Source organism: Gordionus sp. m RMFG-2023, chromosome 4 (assembly GCF_954871325.1).
Source record: "Gordionus sp. m RMFG-2023 chromosome 4, tfGorSpeb1-WG-v2, whole genome shotgun sequence".
Classification (NCBI taxonomy): Eukaryota; Metazoa; Nematomorpha; class Gordioida; order Chordodea; family Parachordodidae; genus Gordionus; species Gordionus sp. m RMFG-2023.
The window spans coordinates 9,496,301-9,517,741 of record NC_088778.1 but is presented as its reverse complement, the minus strand read 5'-3'; the positions used below and the strand labels follow the sequence as shown (position 1 = coordinate 9,517,741).

General features: G+C 28.0%; 1 protein-coding gene across 2 annotated transcripts in view; it reads right to left on the bottom strand.

The window, feature by feature from the left end:
• Positions 1–2,478: 2,478 nt before the first annotated feature.
• The window catches only part of LOC135928401 (3'-5' RNA helicase YTHDC2-like), a 34,146-nt gene continuing 15,183 nt past the window's right edge, over positions 2,479–21,441 (bottom strand). Inside the window, exons 14-32 of one of the 2 annotated variants that reach the window (XM_065464856.1) lie at positions 21,019–21,359; positions 20,563–20,665; positions 20,049–20,136; positions 18,893–18,973; positions 18,391–18,473; positions 17,861–18,104; positions 17,169–17,365; positions 16,506–16,647; positions 15,510–15,680; positions 12,917–13,223; positions 11,560–11,707; positions 10,733–10,979; positions 10,248–10,392; positions 9,695–10,038; positions 9,348–9,582; positions 5,957–6,273; positions 4,994–5,193; positions 4,674–4,767; positions 2,479–3,086 (exon numbers count right to left, since the gene is read on the bottom strand). In XM_065464856.1, the coding sequence (XP_065320928.1) occupies positions 3,021–3,086; positions 4,674–4,767; positions 4,994–5,193; positions 5,957–6,273; positions 9,348–9,582; positions 9,695–10,038; positions 10,248–10,392; positions 10,733–10,979; positions 11,560–11,707; positions 12,917–13,223; positions 15,510–15,680; positions 16,506–16,647; positions 17,169–17,365; positions 17,861–18,104; positions 18,391–18,473; positions 18,893–18,973; positions 20,049–20,136; positions 20,563–20,665; positions 21,019–21,359 (3,553 nt within the window). In that variant the 3' untranslated portion in view covers positions 2,479–3,020. The remainder of the gene's footprint in view (positions 3,087–4,673; positions 4,768–4,993; positions 5,194–5,956; positions 6,274–9,347; positions 9,583–9,694; positions 10,039–10,247; positions 10,393–10,732; positions 10,980–11,559; positions 11,708–12,916; positions 13,224–15,509; positions 15,681–16,505; positions 16,648–17,168; positions 17,366–17,860; positions 18,105–18,390; positions 18,474–18,892; positions 18,974–20,048; positions 20,137–20,562; positions 20,666–21,018; positions 21,360–21,441) is intronic. The other variant, XM_065464857.1, reaches the window with a different exon arrangement.

Genomic DNA, 21,441 nt, shown 5'->3' with positions numbered 1-21,441 from the left:
TATTTACTAACAATAGGGTATACGAATAAATTATCTGGATAAAATAAATATTTTCCTAAAGAAAAGTTATGAGGTGACCGAAATAAAAAAAATAGTGTCTTTTAATTTGTAAATAAAAGTATTTTAGATTAACAATAGTCATATACAATTTTTATTCTTAAAACGAATTTACATCACGATTATAAAGATATAGTGCGTATACAATTGAACTATTACCCCTTTGTTTTGGCAATAAATCTGTCAATTCTAAAAGTAATTCAATAAAATTTTATAGATTTAAGAGGATAAATTATCAGTGTTTTCAGAAAATTTCATCAGAGTCCAAAAGTTATGCACATTCAAAGTGGGACAAACAAAATTCGAACTTTCGAAGATGTAAAAATTATTTTATTTTTTTTAAATTAAACTTTACATTTAAGCAGGCGATAATAAAAAAAAGATTTTCAGTAAAATATGGGTTTAATTAAAATATTACTGCAAGAAAAAGATTAAGGAGCCAAGGCTTTTAAAGGAGAATTGATTGCAAAAATTGATGCTATGGGATCAGCAGAAAAACGGTATGGTGGTGGTAGACCACATACAGCTTGTACTATGGAAAATGTTGATTTGAAACACTCGTGTTGAGCCAAGGCCGATCTGGCATCCACAGAACAATTCATCCAATATCCAGAGAAACTGGTATTTCGCAAACTTCAGTGCATCCGATAATCAGAGGTGCAGCTGAAATGTTTAAAAAAAATAAGCCCAGGACCCAACCGATGCGAATAAAATTTCCCGTCTGGTACGTGCCAAAAACTTCTACAAAAATACCCTCAGAGGTTAGTTCATCTCATAGGGTTAACGGGTGAAAATCTATTCACAGTAACACCACCGATAATCTATAAAATGAGTGTACGTTGCAATTTCAAAAAGAAAAAACAAGTTGCGGCCATCCAATTGCTACCTAATAAAGGCTCTTTTTAAATATAAATGTGTCCAACTATCATGGTTTATAAATATATGTATATTTGAATTTCTTTATACTGCGGAAAGATTAAAATTATTTAAATAATACTCGTAATTCATACCATCCTGTCACCAGCAGTCATTGCTGCTTCTGTGATAAAAAAAATACACCTTTTAGTGTATCAATCTTAGCAATCATATGTTCTCCACTTGCACAAAGCAACTTAATCTCCTATTTACAATCTCTACCTCCTCAAGCTAAAAAGTACTATTCCACATACTAGCACTAGCCGTACCCCGCCCCTTTTTAGTGTAGGCATATAAGAACCACACTTATATATATTTTTAAAATTTCTACTTATATCCTTAAAACATAGAAATATTAAAATTTATTCATTCAAATAACTTGCCTCAGTTTATATTTTTACCTTAACAGTATTCATTTATTTGATGGGTTAGGTTAGGCACTTCTACATACCTACACTTTTTAAATTCATTTACCCCTCTCCTCATTATTCTAATGATGATAGTGCCTTAATAACTCCCTGTCTGCCCCCTAGTGACGATTTTGCGTCATTCTCATATGGTAGAATGCCTGGGTCAAGTCAATCCAGTAATCAAATATTTTAAAAAACCAAAACTGTATGCTATATTTTTATTTATTAAGTGAAAATAAAAATATAAGTATTCAAATTAATAATTAACAGATTTGAGCTATTACTATTATTAACAAAAAAGCATTTATAACTTAAAAGTCTAATTCAATCTAGTAGTGTATAAAGCATATTCATTCTTATTTAAATATGAGAATTCATAAATGAGCTATAATATAATGGTGTAAATGTTTCTTGAGAATAAAATAGACTTAAAAATACTGAAACCAAAAAAATATCAATTCGTTATTAAGTGTAAGAACGGTAAAAAGTGGATATATTAAATTTTTAATAACAATGATTTGTTATACCTAACTATAATGTATCTTATATTAAATATTCTATATTATGATTTAAATTTGTATAAGTCTTTATAATAAGATGAACATTTTCAGTATAATAGTTATATGGTCACTCACCACAAAGTTGACTGGCTTTGGTCTATCCTAAATAGTGATATATTATTGCAATTCTATTATAAAGATTAAGAAGAAAAAAATAATGACATTTAAATTAATTAAAATTTTAAGATTAAAAAGAATTTTTTTGATAACCCTTTTCGACGAAAAGAAAAAAAATAATGGTAATCACAATTCTGATAGAAAGTCATAGCATAATTATATATTTTTATTAAATTGTTTAAAACTATATTTATATATTATATAATATATGAACTTGAAGACCATAATTAAAATATATATAAGAAACTAAATAGCTATGTATATTTGTATATTAATTTAAAAATAAAATCAATTGCATAATATATTATTTTTTTTTATAAATACTATTATTTTTTTAAAAAAAAAGGTTTACAATATTATCACACATTATATATTAAAAGTAATTTGCAAAAATGAATCATAAAATATAGTTATAATACTTTGATACAAATATTTTAGCACTCTTTTTATAAATTTTTAGTTAGCAAATTTATAAAAATATTAATTACTAAACAATCAATCAGTTTTATATAAGGAAAATATAAGAATGAATAAAATTTATTAACATTTCTTACTCATTAGCAAACCCCATATAATTCCTTGGAGAATTCCCTTTATCTTTTTTCATAAAAAAACTCCCTTCCCCCAAATATTTGGTGTGTTTTTTTATATTTAATAAAATATAGTTCTTCCTAAGTGTTTTTGACAATGACGTTATTTTTAAAAAATGGCTTTCGATCGAAATGGATTTTAGAAGGCTATATTAATAAACTAGCGACTATATGCTAAATCTATAAATCCAAAAAACATAAAGAACCCAGGAGTATAATATAAAAATTCAGAATTCACTAAAAATAAAATCTAATTTCAATCGAATGTTTGTATGGTTGTTGTAAAATAAAAAATGTTATAAAAATGAATAAATAAATTAGATGGAATAATAGTATTTTTTCTAAATTTTTCTATCGTTGAGCTAAAATTTTTAATACGTCGTCGAAATATTGTCAAAATATTTGAACAAATAAGTCACAAACTGAACGTCCAATTCCTTGAATTTTTTTTAAAATGAAATTTAAAAATAAATATTTTTTTAAAAAAAAGAAAAGAAATAATTGAAAATTAAATTATTTTTTCTATCTCATTAAGTTTTCCTTCACATAATAAGAATGGCCCAAATTATCTTCTTTTAGAATTTAATTTTTAAATCAGGAAGCCCTGGTAAATAGAGGTCAGTAATAAATTTGAAGTTTTAGTTATGTGCAGGAAATGTTATCCCCTTATCAATATTTCGATAAATTTTTATTATTTCCGTAATAGTCAGAATCAGTTATTAGATACTTTTTATTATGACATCTATTTAAATTCTGAGACAATAACAAGTAAAAGAGGCCATATCCTGCATTCACAGTTCATGAATTCGCAGCGAGGTATACAAAAATTAAGATATTTTGTATATTTCGCCATGAATTCCGCTAACTATGAATACAGGGTAATAAGTGAAAACATTAAGTAAGGTTGATTTTTTTGCAAAAAGCAAAAAGGACTCCAAAATTATTAATATATATAAATGACGGTTTGATTGGAGTGCTCTATTCAACATTTATTTTAAAATGAATTAGATTTTAAAAATAGATAAATAGTAATTAAATTTCGAACCCAAACGAGTACATGAGATTTAATTGAATACAGTGAAATTTATCTATATCCGATATAATTAGCTTTAGGTGGGTATAAAGAAAAAATATTCTCTTTATTAATTTTTAGTATAATTAATTAAGACAACTTTTTTATTGAATTAAATTTAAATATTCGTTGCAAATACTGCATTTTTATCAAAAAATAATAAAAAATATTTTTTAAATAAAATATCAATAGTACATTACGTTTTAATAATTGCGATTACTATAAATAGATAACTATAATTAAATTATTTAACATGATAGGCTTCTGACAGGACTTTCATAACTAACTATAAAGAGGTTACTGTAATAAAAAAAAATTATTTATTGTCGACTTTGAAAACAAAGTCAGAGCACTCCCACCAATAATAAAGCAAAGGGCTTTTTATTAAGCTTGTATATTACTATCAAATAAAAAATATTGACAAGTGGTCCTTTTATGTCAAGATCAAGATTTTCCGGAGCTCAAATTTTAGTCCATTAGCATTTATAACTTTGAAGATATCAATGGTCAAAGTATAAAAAATTACTATTTTTATGCTTATTAAAAAAATATTAAATCAGAATGGGGTTAAATGGACAGTTATTTAAAATAAGAATAAAAATATTTTGAGAACATATAGCATGCACTTTATCTTGATATTAGAATCATTATCTATAATTCTGTTGTTATTGGTAAATCTTTAATTGAATGACAATCGATAAGCGTAAAAATAATTATTTTTCATATTTTGACTGGCCCTTAATATTTTTAAAATATAAGAGCTAGGATACTAAAATTTTAACATTGCTTTGACATGTAAGTTTGCATATAAAATTTTCCCCAAATCCTAAGACTCCCACAAAATCATGTTATTTTTGATCGATTTTATATAGGCCCGTTAAAAATATCAAGAAGAACTTCAAAAGATATTTCAAATATATATTTCTATTTATAAAAAAAAGAAAATATTTACTATTATTTTCATAGAAGATCGGAGCAAATTTTCCAATAAATTATTGAATATAACAGGTGAAGTTAAGTTTATACGTTTGATATCCACTAATTTTCTATAAATTTATTAAATATTAAATGAGGTATGAAAATGTATAACATAATAATAAACCGCTATTATAAAAAAAATATTATAATAATGAATTATTTCCACTAGTTTTATTTATCTTAAAAAAATGGCAAGGATTACTGCTTATTCATTCTTTAGTATGAGAAATATTTCTTCGTTTTAAATTTTGTTTTTTGCAATATATTAATTTTATTAAAAACAATGGCCATTACTTAATAACCCATTCCATACCATCGATCCGCACTAAATTCCCATCGTTTCCTTCCATGTTCGAATGAATTTGAGCAGGATCAATGATATTGGCTTTAATATTGAGTCCGGAAATTTTGACCTTCACTAGGCCCATAAATATATTCGTTTGACGATTGAACACAAATAAAAGGGCCTCCTGTCCATCTTTATCAGATACGTTCTGGGAAAAAAGAGTAAATAAATAAATATGAGTGTTAATTAATTATAATATAGGTTTATTTTTGCCGTGTATTCATTATAACCTCCCTTGAGATCTAAAAAAAATATTGCGATTATTATTTATTATTCTCGTGAAGAGGGGGCAGATATTTTAAAAAAATTTAGTAAATCTTTTAATTAGCTGTCGATAATTTATTGTTTTTTCAAAAAAAAAATTTATTAAAATGATAAAGTAGCAAATAAAAATGAATTTATGGACAACAACAAAAAATAGCATTATATAAATATTATATATCGTTGGTTGAGTATTATAGTGTTCTATATCCATTTTAAAGTTTTCAGGAGAGCATGTAAAAAAAATATATTCCTTGTATAGATAAGAAATCACATCATATAAATGCAAATAAAGGATTTTTCTAAATTATATTTTAACATTCTAATTGGTGATTGGAAGAATACAGTAAGGCAGTGTCCTGGGTCGACTTAATTTTGATACTTAATTGTTTTTTTCGTATAACCTAAATGGCTTTTGAACTAGGACACCCTATTTTGGTTTGTTTTAACTATTTGATAGTAGTGTTATTATTTTATTATCGTTTTTTTAAAAAAAATTCTTTTACTTTTTGGCGATTTAATATTAAGTCGACCTAGGTGACACGGTAAATGATTAATATACAAAAAAAAAATTGTAAAAAAAGTAATATAGAACACAAAATCAGCTGACGATATGCTAGGGTTTGAAACTCTGTACAGGAAAAAAGTACCCCATTCCTAATCATAAAGCTTCCATGGTTGATTATGACGTTTTTGACATCTTTTTCCACTTGCGGGTAATTGCAAAAATCTTCGGGTTTACCCATTTTATGCGGGTTCGAATTACTCGAGTTAATAGTTCCGGCGGATAGGATATCGGAATTCATTTCCTCGTGGATATTTCGAAGATTCGTGCCAGTAATACAAGGTGCAGTAGAGGGAAAATCGAGACCTTCTTCCGTGTATATTTTGAGCAGGGCGAATTTTAAGCTAGAAATAGATAGGGAATGCGAATAATCGTTTGCTTGGAAGGGGGAATGCTTGAGGGCTATCGATAATAATATATAGTCTTTTTAAAAATAATAATTTTTGAGCCTCTATAATTTAATTGTAAAAAAAAATTTTTTTTTGACAAAACGAAGAATAAGTAAGTATAAAAGGAGTTTGTGGTATATTTCAACGATGTATTAAAAAATGAAAAGTTTAAAATCTTAAATTAAATAACATTATGAAATATAATTTTGGACCAAAATTATCCATTCATCGTATTTTTTCAATAGTGTTTTAAAAATCCAATATGGCAGAAATCAAGAAACAAGTGACACAACGCTTGCTCTGATTACTAAAAAAAAAGTATGCACACAGAGCCACAATTAGAACATATAATTTTATTATGATATATAGAGAGTTGTATAACCCCCTTAATCTAATGACAATATTACCCCCTCCATCTTCTGCCAAAATTAGGAAAATAGGAAATCAAAATTAGTTCTTATCCCCTCCAATTTTAATAACGAATTTGTGTTATAACCCTCCCCCCCCCGGGTAGGGTAAAATTATTTTAATATTATTAGCTTAAAAAATATATGGCAAAAATCACAAAAAATTATTGATAAAAACTTCCAGTATCTGAGCAGATATTGTATATATATTCTATATTTTGGGGTATAACCAATTTTGTTACCATGTTCAAAATAAAATTTAAAATTATATACCGTACAGAGACCTGAGTATTTTCTAGCAGCCTGGGCCGGGCCTGGATTAAAAAAAAAATTTAATTTTTAATTGGCTTTGGGCCTAAAATTATTAAATTTAAATTATTTAAAACAGTTGCTATTTAAAGAATTATTGCCTTTTTTTCTTCTAATAATAATAAATTTCAGTATTGTAAACAAAATGATTGCCTAAATATATTTAAATATTGTTTATTTTCATTAAATAAATAAAAATTAAATTTTTGGATATGGGCTTGGGCCGGGTTTGGGAAATTTTTTTGAAACTTATAATGGGCTTGGGTTTTTTAACATTAGATATGGGCCGGGTCGGGCTTGGGAAAAAAATTAAGGCCCATGAAGGTCTCTGATACCGTAACTTCATTATGCATATTGCATATATTACAACTTTAAAATGAAAGTAATTAATGAATTATACATTTAATAAAGAATGTCTGAGTTAGATTATAATTATAAATAAATTTTGATTTAATATTTTCGACGCCTATAATAATAAATTAATACCCGGCATCTAATAAAATATAGACCCAGCAAAAAAAATCTATATAATTATCTAATGTATTTTAACACAATTTTTAATTTTTGAAATCTTGGGTCTATAAGAGAAGCCAACGTTAGATTATTTTTGAAATAAAAAGTGAATTAAAATACTTATATAAAACTACTTGCAGAGAGCTGAAATAATTTCTGATCTATCATTATCATTACTATTAAATGCGTTTCTATTTCACTTCTGAAAAATAACGCCAAGTTTAATGTAAGCCCTTTTTGTGAAGATAGAAATTCAACTGTTTCTTTAAATTTCGAAGGAAAAATCAATATTTGCCATAGTTTGAAAGTTTGAGATAATGCTTTCCAATTCTTTTCAAAACATTATTGATTAGATTTTTATTAGCTCCAGATATGCTTTCGAGCATAATTAATACATTATGTCATCTGGTTGTGACTTTTAATTTAATATTCTCATTTGAGTGCATTATTGTTATTATCTTCAATGGAATCGCCAATTTGAAAACGGGTATCTAGCTTTGTATCAGTGCTATCAAGATCTAGCATATCCAATGTTAAATCTATTGTATTTAGGCATTTTCTTGATGACATTATACAATTAAACCAATGATGTAGACCAATTATCGGTATAAAAATGTATAAAATATTATTCTTTTTAAAAAAATTAATGAGCAGGCCGTCTAGGTGTGGTGATTTTCATAAACGACAAATTTTCAGCATGCTTAAAAATAGCCGGCACATACTTATAATAATAGATAATATCAAAGCTTATTTTTTCCTCATCAAAGGAGGCTTAGAAAATATTGTCTTAGAGCATTTTTGACTAATGAGTTTGATTAGGGGATTTCGCCTCTTTTTTGGATGAACACTTTGTTGAAACCACGATAGGTATAAATATATTATTTCCAGCTAAGTGCGAATAATTATGGAATTCTCTTTTCTTAACAATAATGTGTATGCATATCCGGTCCCAATACATGCGTTTCCAGGTAAGTCCATTAGCCTCTAATTATTAATAACTGAAGTGTCTTCAGGCAAATAGGTGTGATGGAACATAGGCTTTAAATAAAATTTGGATTTCATTAATTTTTCCTATATATTTTTATCTGATAACGAGACAGTAAAGTGGATGCCTTTCTTCAAGAATCCACCATTAACCTACAGCTTTGACATTAGCAAGGTAGATATGTCAAAGCCAAGATGTTAAAAGAAGCTTCTAACCATTCATGGCCTGATTTATCCATTATACCAATGAACGGATATTATACATTGCTAGATGTCATTGCTCAAAAGTCGGCAATCGATGATAGCAGCATCCAAATCCTTTTGTAATCTTATGGATAAATTGGGCTGATAATGTGTTAACAGACAAGATTGACCAAGCATAGTTTAACATATCATCAAAAGGTTTAATTAATTTAATCATGAGATTTTTGTTTGTTAGAAAAGAGGTAATAAAATAAAATATTGATAGGGAAATGATTAAAAATTGGTCCTAAGAACCATTTAATTAGACAGTTTTCTAATGACGGATGGGACTGGCTGAAATTTATAGTCGAGTTTTGTTAATTTCATAAAGATATTTGTTTTAACTTTAAAACTTTTGTAAGTACTTTGCAATTGAGGTAAACACTGAAGAACCAATACGATATTACTTATAATGTCAAGATCATCAGAACTTTATCTTACATAGCCGCTAACTTATAGAAATTCTTAAAATTAATTTATAATCATACATTTTGATAAAATCTGTTAAATAATTTTAATTAGCCATATTAAATTGCACATAATTAATATAAAATTTACTAACAAGAAAAATAAAAATGTGGGGAAAAAAAATTTAACAGAAAAGAAATTGCAAAACAAAAATAACCAATACCCCCTGTCTCTTTTCGTTGATAAGTAGTAATAGGCTTGCAGTTAGCTTCTCTCGGCTCATTGTACTGAAGGCTACTCTGAGTATTTTTAGTAATATTGGTGTTAATAATCATGTTATTATTATTATTGAATTCGGTTGGCATGGGTTTGGGTCTTTGTCCTATACCTGATGGCTGGGAAAACCCTAAAAAGCTTTCTTCCTGATTTACCACGCTAACTATCGTTTTAAGGATTGTCTAATCGATGCAATAAAAATAGAAAGATTAGTTTTCATTCCTTCACATAATAAATCTAGGAATTTTTTTATAAGTTAATTTGCGATGGGATTACAAAATAAATTAATATAACTTCATCGGTATTGGTCCAAGGTTTCGAAGGATGCTTGAGCCTCCTCAACGTGAGCGCGTGATATTTTTGTCTCAAATGCAGAATTTGGCGTATTACTTCCACTTCGTGTTGAAAAACGATTCTATCATCCAACTTCAGGTCTATCTTGTTAGCGCTGCTACTCCTTTTACCTTTGTGAGAAGAACTTGAGATATTAGATAGAGAGTTCGTTTCGATGTTAAAAGCATTACCGAATAAAGAATTGTTTAACTCACTGCTGGTCGGGCTGTAGTCAAGGTTGCCATCGGATTCGTTCTCACTGTCACTCTCATCTTGTAAAATGAGATTGGCCATGTTTTGCAGACCTTGAAAAGAATTAGAGAAAAAAATTGTTCGAATGAAGACTTTGACGGCATTCAAAACTGGTAAAAAGGGATTAAATATTAAGCTAGAAATAATTGGCGATAGCATAAATATATCACGCCATTACCTTAGAAATCCAAACTTTAACTAAAACAAAAAGTTTTGCCCCCAAAAATTATAATTATTCATAATGTAAAGAAAATAAGGTTACTGTCAGGATTTTCGATATCTTGAACATAATCCTTGGGGGTTCTATTAGGTCCGACGAACAAAGCTATCACTACAGGAGATATTACACTGCAGCCACCAATGTAACCACCTAACTGTAAATTTTCTGATCTATCAGTTAATGTCGCCTAAAAACAAAGAAAAATGTCGTTATTTACTTCAGTAGTATGATATAGAAGAGTGTACACATGCAGATGGGAGTTCGAATCGGACAGATATTCTCTGATTTGGACCAGACTCGGATCTCAATAAAATTTTAAAATTATTTTGTTTTTCTAACATTTAAATGAATATTATTTTCAAATAAAACAACCAAAATTTTTAATTATCATTCAGCGCTTAGAATTTTTTGAAATGTCATACTTTTAATTTTTTTTAAGTATTTGCTATTTTTAATTATTAACTTAAAATAATTATTTTTAGATTATAACTTTGAAAACTTAAAAACTGGACATGGTTTTACATTACCCTATCAAAGCCATTATCGCAAACATTCCTTTTCAAGCCCTTCTTCTCATCTATGTTTTCCTTGCCCCTGTTGTCATTATCTTTATCGGTGGCATTCGACTCGCCTTTATTGATAGCGTTAAGTGTAGGTTGTTGCGGGGTCGAAAGCGGAAAATAGTGGTCGAAAACTATCCATTCCGAAGGCAGCCTAAAATTTGAATTGGCAAAGGAAGTGCCAGGGACGAATCGCACTCTTAAATCTGGCACGCTAGTATAGGATGATCGGAAAATAAATGTGAAATATTATTATAATACAGAAATTTTGGACAAACATTTTAACAGCAAAAAAATTATTCATCATGAAACAATTTTGGTTTTCAAGTTGAAAGTGCTAATAACAACATTTAAAGACAGCTTTATTTTCGCTATCATTTTATAATTTATCTTCTGTCTCACTGCAAAACCACCTGCCAACTTTTTTTAAAACATTACAGATGAGACAAAACATGAATTTTGACAATGACAAATTTAAAATTTAATAAGATATCAAATATTAATTTTTTATAAAATGTGTTATCAACAAATAAACAAAAATTATAATAGTGTGAAAGATATACATATAATTTTAACCAAATTGAAAAATATAGAATGGAGTTATAAATTATGATGAAATAAGGCATTTTTAGAGTACTAGCTTTTGAAATATGATAGTAATATCAGTAAATATCTAAATGTAAAAACCCCAATTTTAAAATTTTGTTAGGTAGGCGGTTTTGAAGAGGCCGACGTTATTTTTATCGCAAATTTAAGAAAAAAATTTAAATCCTGGTCATTTATAATACATATACGTATTAGAAGTCGTTGAGTTTCCGCTAGTGCCACTTAAGGCTGTTGAATCCAACGAAGCCCCTCTATTACTATTTGCGTCCTTGTTAACGGAGCTCGCTTGATTGTTAAAAAAGCAATTGATTGGGGAGGATAAAAACATCACGTTGTCTGTATATTAAATAAAATTTAAAAAGTAATATTTAATATTTTGTGCTACATAAAAAAAAATTTAAATCAAAGAATTTATAATTCATTAATTTTGTTAAATTTTGAAGTTATTAATGTAAAGTTGATAGGTTGTGCTTTTCTAAATAAAAAAAGAAATAAGATTAAATAATAAAAATATCGATTTTGAAACAATAAATTAATCTAAAGTTTCCTTTATTCATAATAAATTATGAGTAAGAACATTATAAAATTAAAATTATACAAAAAGAAAAGAAAAATTTTAAAAAAAACTAAAAAAGTAAAAGTAACAAACCTTTTCTTTCTATATAAACTCCTATTATATAGTATAATTATTTGCATATTGTTAATCTTATACAATACATAATAATATCTCCTTATTCAAATTTTAAATGAACTCTAAATATTCAATTTTATAAAAAAAAACTATTAAAATACATGTATATAAAAAATATAGTAAAGACTAAATATTAATAAACTAATTATTCAAATTTATACTCACAATCACAACAATTATATTTAAAAAATTGAATTAAATTATAACTATAATATATTCATTTTATAAAAAAAATAATATTTTTGATTTTTGAAATGGATAGGAACGGTATTAAAATTATTTTTAATCTATGGCTGTGTTTAGACCTGAGGTTGTGCCGTCTAAATTAATTTATGTCCCAGGAAAAAAAAGAGATTAAATGTCTGGCAAATGTCCCGCCAAATGTTTAAGATCCAGCCAAAATGTCAAAATTATAAAAAAAATTTTTATAAGATATCAATTTTAAATTTATTTTTTCGGAAATTTTATTCGTAAATTTCTGATACATAATTTCAAAGTAAAAAAATCAACTCTGATTGTGAACGAAATATATTTCAAATATTCTATTAAATCCAAGTAGGAATCGGAGGAATGAATAATCTTGGCTAATGTGATAATGTAGATGTTAATTTTTGTAAAATTGAAAGTGACGAAATCGAAATATAAAAAACAATAAATTATGATAGCAGGCTTTAATGCATCTAAAAAGATATAAACATATTTCTTCGTAGAAACTAAAAGCTTCAAATAAGACCAATCAATCCACGAAATAAACTCTAAATTTTAACTCTGCTTTACATATCATACTGACACAATTTATAAAAACGTATTTATATGGAATCACGAAATCAACAAATTAGCAAAAAAAGATATACCTAAATTGTCTTCGCCACTTTCCTTTGACTGTTTATTATTTTGGGCGCGAGTCGTCAATTTGCAGATGTTCGGGTAAAGGCCCATGGCTAGGCAGGCCTTAACGACGGCCCAATGCTCTGAATTGCTATTGCAATCTCTTATATCGCCAAAGGATCCCGTGAAAATTACTTTATTATTCCCGTTGTTATTGATATTACCGACATTGTTGTTATTCAAAAAACCGGCACTGGATGAATTTGGATTGCTGGTTAGACCAATTGAGGAAGATGTGGAGCTATTCGAGTTATTATTGAAACTCCGTAAGGCCTTAAAATAGGAAGATTAAGCAAAATCAGGGTTTCGAACCGTTAAGTATTGAGGGTCGGTTCGTTTAACTTTTTTGTTTAAAATTTTATAAAGGTTTGGTTTCATTTCGGTTTTTTTTGATAAAATTCATATCGGTTCGATTTATAATTTATAACCGTTATCTTCGGTTTGTTCCGGTTTTTATAAATATAATTTTTTAAAAAAAATAATCATAAATCATATCCTATTTACATTAATAATTTAAAATTAATTAAATAACAGTTCGGTTCGCTCTTTTTATATTTTCTTTATAACGGTTCGGTTATGATTGTTGTTCAGAAAATTATAACAATTCGTTCCGGCTTCGCGGTTCGGTTCGAAGCCATGGTTAATAAATTTAAGTGGGTGGGGCAAGGAATCCGATTAATAAAAGAAAATATGATTTGTGTGTTATCGCAGGTTATTCATGTTCAATGCCACTATAACCTTATTTTTTTAAAATTATTATAATCTTATGAGAAGTTGAGAAAATGTCGTTCGAGTATTATCATAATAAATTTTATAATATTATAGTATTAATATGTTGAATACACCTCAGCAGCAACGAGTACAAATATACTTAGGTGTGGAAGAAAATCTGGTAAATATTGCTGTTGTCAATCAACTTAGAAAACTTCCAGGTCCTCGGAGAATACCTCCACTCTATATTCTGTTATAAATTCCGTAGCTATATTATATGAAGGGCGGACCTGGTGGAACCATAATCAGATATGTGGAAGACTGTTAAATGTTGATATATTTTCAATGACTCTAAACGAGGCCCATGGGGAAGGGGGAGGGGATTATATTATTCTCTACCCGCCAAGATGAATCCACTGCAAATCTCCGTCATTCACAGCCTAATGGTTTATAATCGTTGATAATAATTATTGCTGTAAATGTATAAAAGGTTGTGGTCTAAAATGATTTTCTGTATTTTATTCATTTGCGATTTACTTAATCAATAATCATAGGCGCATAAAAAGTAATCACAATACATATAATCTCTGAAGTTTAACAAAAAATGTTCTTATATATATATCTAAGTTTAACAAAAAATGTTCTTTATATATCCATAAAAAATCAATAATCATAATAAAAAATAATCAATTATTAAGTTATGCAAAACGAAAAATAAAATGTTCTTCGTTTTAAATTGAATTTAACTTAAGTTATAAAATAATAAAAAATGTAAATTGTAACGATAAAATAGAACGATAATATAAACTAAAAATAAAATCATTTTTTGTTATTTATTATTGCCGTTAGGTAAATAAAACAAAAATTTTAAATCAATATATCTAATAGTTATCTTGACTAAATAAAGCCCTACATAGAAGTACTTATAAAACATATAAACAAATATAAGCCACGAATACCTCAAATGCTCCAATGTATTGCAAAGAACAGGACCATCAGACTCCATTTAGCTCCGACAAAAATATCTTCCAGGAGGTATTATTTTACTTTTCAATTTATTGATGCTCAAATGGGTACTAAAAATCTAAAATTCTTTTTGAGGAATTTTGTCGGCTCGAACCCCCAAGAGTACCAGAGCGACACTACTAATTTATTTCCCCGCAACCAAAAAGATTGAAATATTAATTATGAGTTTTGTAATTAAAATAAAATGATTATCTCACCCACAGTAAAATAAAGGCAACATTATAATTATTTCTTTTTTACTAAGGGGTAGGAAATTTTTTTTAGTTAACTGGAGTTGGTTGACCATGTTTTATACGTTGAGAGACATTGTGAAGGGGGGGAGGGGGTTATAAGCGGATTCTTTTCAGCAGTGGGAACAAACAGGTGAGAAAAGAGGTAGCTATTTTACAGATATAATAGTGCTAAATGTGGAGGTATCCACCATTGACTGAAGCATTCACCGAAGGTAGATAACGCAATATTCACTGAACGAGGAATAGGACAAAAAAATATAAGCATTTAACACATATAATTTACAAAACATATATATAGAATAGTGTTTATTATACACCTTAGGGAAATTTTTTATTTCAAAAACAACTAAAAAAAACTAAAAAGATCTAATTTTTGTTTTGAAATTTAAAAATCTGTTCAATTTTTACAAATCATAATCTACCACTAAGGTTGTTGAGATTATATTACCTTCGGAGTTTAAAGTAAGATCAGGAAAAATGAAGCAAGGTAAACAATAACTTAACAGAAAAATGTAGTCAATTATGTGGATTTATTAATAAATTTAAATTCATTATAAATTATAAAAAAATATCGTTTTCCAAATCATACATCTTGTTGATTCATAGCCTGAAGTTGGTTAGATTTGATGAGTCCACAGGCCCTAAGTTGACCTAAAATATGGGATCGCAGTGTGAATATTCGTTCCAAATTAACAGGAGAAAGGTTATTGTAAGCGCAAAATTGAGGCTCCCTTCCTTCTAACCTTGCCTTCTGCCAGTTCTAATTTTAAAGAAAGATATTTTTTTAAAAAAATTAAAGAAAAAGGTGGATTTTTTTCAAATTTATAAATTGGTTTTCCTAAATCAAATTTTTTTAAAATTTGTTTGTCTTTTTTTACTAAATATTTTTTAGCGTAATTTATGAAATTAAGCAAGAAAAATGACAAAACTTATTATAGCATTTAAAAATGGAAATAGTTCATTTTTTAAAAAATAAAATAAATATGTAATTTTAATAATTTAATTCATACAAATTTTTTCCTCCAAACTTTTCACGGTTTAGGATAAGATTAAATTTATACCTATATTTTTTTATGAAGAGGTTTCCAACCTGTAGTTTTTAAATTTAGCTATTTTACGGTCCGGGTCTAGCTTTTTATACCCAGCCCAATGTCCGGTTTATAATTTAAAAAAATGGTAAAAAAATATTTATTTAAAAATTAATATTAATAATTTTAAAATGTTTTTTTTTTACAAATTAAATATAATTTAAAGTAAATTTTTTAAATTGATTAAATTTGTGCAAATAATATTTCTTCTTAGCATCTTAATAAAATTAATCAATTTTAGAAAAAGTGCATGAAAATATAACCAATACCTATATTAGAAATATTATTTGAACAAATTTACTGTAAATAAAAAAAATTATATAAATCTTGGCGTCAGTAATTGGCATGTCAGTCAAAAAAGTCAATATCACTAAATACAAATATATTTTAAACAGAGTTCATTTAAAACGTTACACATGGGCTAAAACGAAACGCAACTATTGAAATTCCAACAAATTAGAGACGAGGTATTCATATATAAACTATAAAATTAATACTTGGAAAATCCTGATAAGCACCATGTGATCACTAAATGATGCCTTTTCAGACCTCAAAGCAAGCAATTTGTTCCTCAATATCTCGGACTCATTGCTAGAATTTAATTTGTCACAATCATCGACCAAAGTGCCAGCTTCCTTTCTAATGTTTATAAAAAGAAAAATTTTAACATTAAAAAACTGTGTAAAAATATACTACAAGATAGTCAAAGAATCGTTTTTTTCGGCCAAAGCCTGGTGGCAAAAAAAAGAATCTTGGCCCAGCCCAGCATTACCAGATTAGGGGAGGCAAAGTCTATACTTTATTGATGATATTTCCGCAGTCCCGACCCTAAGTGCCTCATATTAAAGGTTTTAAGTAGAAATATGTAACTAGATGTATGACAAAATATAAGATGCGAAGATTTTTAAAATGCAAATAAAAAATGTTCATTGGTGAATAAGAGCAATTAATATTAAGGAAGAAAGACACTTAACTGCAAGAAAGGTGCGTCACATTTAAGAAAGTGGTAATGATAACTCTCACCCTATAAGCGTGATGAGAGTGCGTCGTTCCGTTTTAGGGGTGCCACTGATTTATAAATCTGGTCTAAAAAATTAGCTAGAAGTGGTAAGAATTATATAATGAAGGAAAAATAGGTCATGATTTTCTTCTTTTTTTACCCAACTATGAGCCTATAGCGAGGCAAGTAAGGCGAGTGACTGGCCGCTAGAGAACTCACAACAGTAAGAACCGGGTCCAGGCATTTAAGTACGAGCGCGTGAATTATCATTTTTGCCCATTTGGGGTGCAAAGGGATATCGAGAGAGTGCTGGCCCAACTCTGTGAGGTCTAGGCAATCGTCCAACACGTCTATGTTCTGAATTTTTTATATAAAGAAATGTAATAATACGCCAGATTACCTATGCAGGCTTCTGATTTCGGTAAAACAAACATCTAGGATAAATTTGTTTTTTTAAACTTCTTTGATACAGGGTGGTGGATTTTAAAAAAAAATTTATACTTTAAAAAGTAAGTATAATCTTGGTGGATTTTATAATTGGAATTTTATAGTAAAAATCGAATTTTGTAATTGTAAAATAAAATAAATGCTAACAACTCAATGCAGATAACTTCAAAAATTTTTAAATGTAAGTAAAATTCTTTGCGTCAAAAAAATTCAATTAGCATCTTATTTCAATATATATATAAATGAATAATAATCTGTAAGAGGCATAAAATTTAGTTATGCTTGTAGAATCTAGATACAGAATGACGGTAAAAAGGTCAAATAATTCATAAATCTAGTTTGACCTTGTGGCGTTGAATTATATTTTGTAATATGATATCAATATAGGTCTTAGTATAATAAAACCTTCAAATTCTGTATCATGACCCTAATAGGATTAACGCTAGAACAGGGCTCCGGGGCTTTGCATAGAAAATCTTGCAAGGAGGAATTAACGGGTATGAGATGTTTGGCTTGTATCAAGATATCCGAAAGATCTCCCTGAGAAAATTTACACTTGACATGACTCGGCATGTACTGCTTGTAACGCGTCGAGCTGTAAACGGCGAAGTAAGCAGGGGAAGATGAGTAAGACTCGCGTCTTTTAACACTTATGTTGTTTTTAAAAAATATATATTTCTTATTTAAATATATGAGATATCGGGTGGCTAAGAAAAAGAGTTTGGAACATGAGCCCTCATAACCTGCTAAAATCCAAGAACCTGATACTTCTTTAACCAGAATCCTCAAAGAAGAAAAATCAGAACATGGAATAGAACTCTTTTTAGCCCAGGTTCCAAAGTTTGAAGTAGTAAGTAATATGAAAAAGTTTATTTTTACAATAAAATTTTAAGATTAATTTTTTAAAAAAAGAGCTGCGAATTTATTATTTTAACATGTTTTTCCTGTATTCGACGTTTTGCTTGGATATCCAACAGAGTTTATGACTACTGGAATTTGTGCTTGGCTCAAAAATTTCCTAGTTAATAATATAATTTTTATATTTTAAAAATAATTAAATTATTTGACATAATAAATAAGCTAAATTGATTAATAATGTTTTTTTTCATTGATTTCAATAAATCGCCAATTTTAAAAATCTATCATCGATATATATAATACATTTTATTATAAATTAGAATACATCAATTTTATATACCACAACCACTCATTTTATAAAACTTCCTATAATTATAGAGGAAAAACTTATGGTGTGTCTTAGGTAGTATTACAATACTTTATTAATGGAGGATTGGTTAATAAATACCATTGATTGGAAGTGGAGGAAACAAGATCCATATGGTAAGCATTTTATAATTTAAATGATAATTTTTTAAATAAAATTATAAATGTTATGCCTCCCATCATGTGCATTTATAATATGACTCTTATAATAACCTTTTCGACCAATCCCGTGTCAATTACGTACGAAATATCGTTGAGTGGCAATATTGTTTCACCGATTTCCGTAGACAAAATCTTCGTTATAAGATATTTCCAAGAAAAATAATTATAACTATATATTTATCAACATTTCAATATTATATTATAAAGTATAGATTGCCTCAGGAAAGATGCCAATTAAAAAAATAAAATAAGAAAAATAAATGAGCCCCCCCCCCACCTTCCCAATATAATAAATAGTAAAAAGTTGTATTAGACTAAACAAGAATATATGCATTGTATAAAAATAAAGCGATATATATTTTATACAAACCTGCAGAGGTATCATTTGCAGGGCCCGGGCCTTTAAAAAAAATTTTCGGGCGTATTTTCCACCATAAATTTTATTAGAGATTTTTAGGCCTACTTATTGTAGGCCTTTGCTTATATTATAATTTTATCTTTTCACTTTTTTTTATAAAATGCTTTTTTTCTAAACATTTTGAATTATAGAAATTATATTCAGCAAATTCTGTCTCTTTAGATATCTGAACATTTTATACACTCTAGAAATATTACCTAATCATAGTTATTAGAAGAGATAAATTAAGAAGAATTTTATGGTTGCTAAATTATCATGTAATTAATATTTAAGGTTTCAAAAAATGTAAGAAAATATACTTTAAATTTTCATGTGGATGATGAAATATTACACAGGGAAGATATATTTATATTAATTTTTACTTTTTGCTAAAATTTCAAATAGAAATATAACCTATTTGAAATTGAATGCCTTGCAATTAATAATTCAAGAAAACCTTGTATATTTTTTTCAAAAATTATTGCTAGGGAGGACCCCCCCCCTTTGGATACGCGCCTGATCCAGCAGATAATATCCCTTTTCATGAACTAAGAGTTAATTACCAATAACATCTAATCTAATATTAAGAAGATATTGCACATGCTTAATAGCTTAATAAATTATTTTAATAATTATATCTTTATATTTCTTTTAAATGATTTGATTCATTTTATTCTGATAATATCAATCTAAATTAACATAACATTGACAAAGTTTGATTTTTTTTAAAAAGAAAGAAAACATGAGAAAATAGTAAATAAACGTAAATAAACTATTTATATATTATAATAATTTTTAGTCAAAACTTACGATTTTGATATAATTAGATTTAGCAGCGGAGTATATTTGCTTGAGGTCGGTAGGATGCATGTCCGCGTACATCACAAATATTCTAACACTTAATTTAATGATGGAGGGTGGGGGGGAGGATATATATATAAAACACCACTAGTAATGATAACTTAATTTTTAATTGTGTCTTATGTTCATTATTAGATTAGGTATTTAAAGACAATTTTATATCAATGCCTGTTAAATTAGTTCAGTGGCCCATGCTGAAATCAATTGAATTTAACTTACTCTCGTGATTCCATAACTCCCTATCAATGAAATGTGTATATGAAATATCCTTAAGATGGGCAAGGCAATATGTTTTGGTCATATTCGATTGAAACTTTATATATGGAACGGAGCACTTTTTTTAAAGATTTCAGCGGTTGGGGGGGGGTCTACTTAAAGGGGCGGGAGATATGAAGGTGATACTTTTTTTGGAAGAAATTTTTTAATAAATATTATGTTAAATGTTTTAAAAAAATCGAATAACATGTGATCGGAAATGAGTCTCGAAAATAAGTCATGCGTGAGAATGACATCTTTAAATCTTGATATATCATCGAACGTGGGTAGAAACAAGAGGATGTGGCGAGCTGTTGAATCAAATATCAAATTATATTATAACCGATGAAGAAATTTGGAAAAAAGATTTTTTTTAAGAATTGGGGATTATATTTTTTTAAATATTAATTTAATACCCATTTTATTATTTTTTAAATATTATCAGCGTAAACCAAAATATAATTCCTGATATAGATCTGCATGACCCGGAAAAAAACAAAAAATTATACAACAGGCTCTGCCATAATTTCATCCAAACTCGCATAAGAAAAATCTTTCGGGTCCTGATGGAAAAAATCGTTTAAAAATTATAGCGCCGGTTTGGGTCAAATCTTGCAGATTCACGTAAATTAAAACCCATAATCGTAACTTATTTAGTTCATACCCTCGTTGATTTTGGTTGCATCCCCTTCTCCTTTCCCCGCTAAATTGGAATTTTGAGCCATGTCCTGATTTAACACCAATTTGAGCAACAAGGCTATCAAGACATCTTGGTAAATACGGAGCTGGTCCCTGTTTCGCGATGCAAAACATTTCTCGTAAAATAAAAGGCTGAGCTGATTGAGCAAGATATTTTGATCTTTGTAAGGTATTTCTTTGGCCTTGAGCGTGGACGAGGTGATCTCGGGATTGTTTTCGCCATTAGTATTTCCCGAGGCGTTAATCGCGGTTGCGGTATCCAACAAAAGCCGCGTTTCTTCGAAAGGAGAAATACCGGCTATTTGACTGTTTTATTGAACAAATATTGTGATTTATAATAAGAAAACAATTTGATCATTCCTTCCTTTATTCTCATTATTGTTTGTAA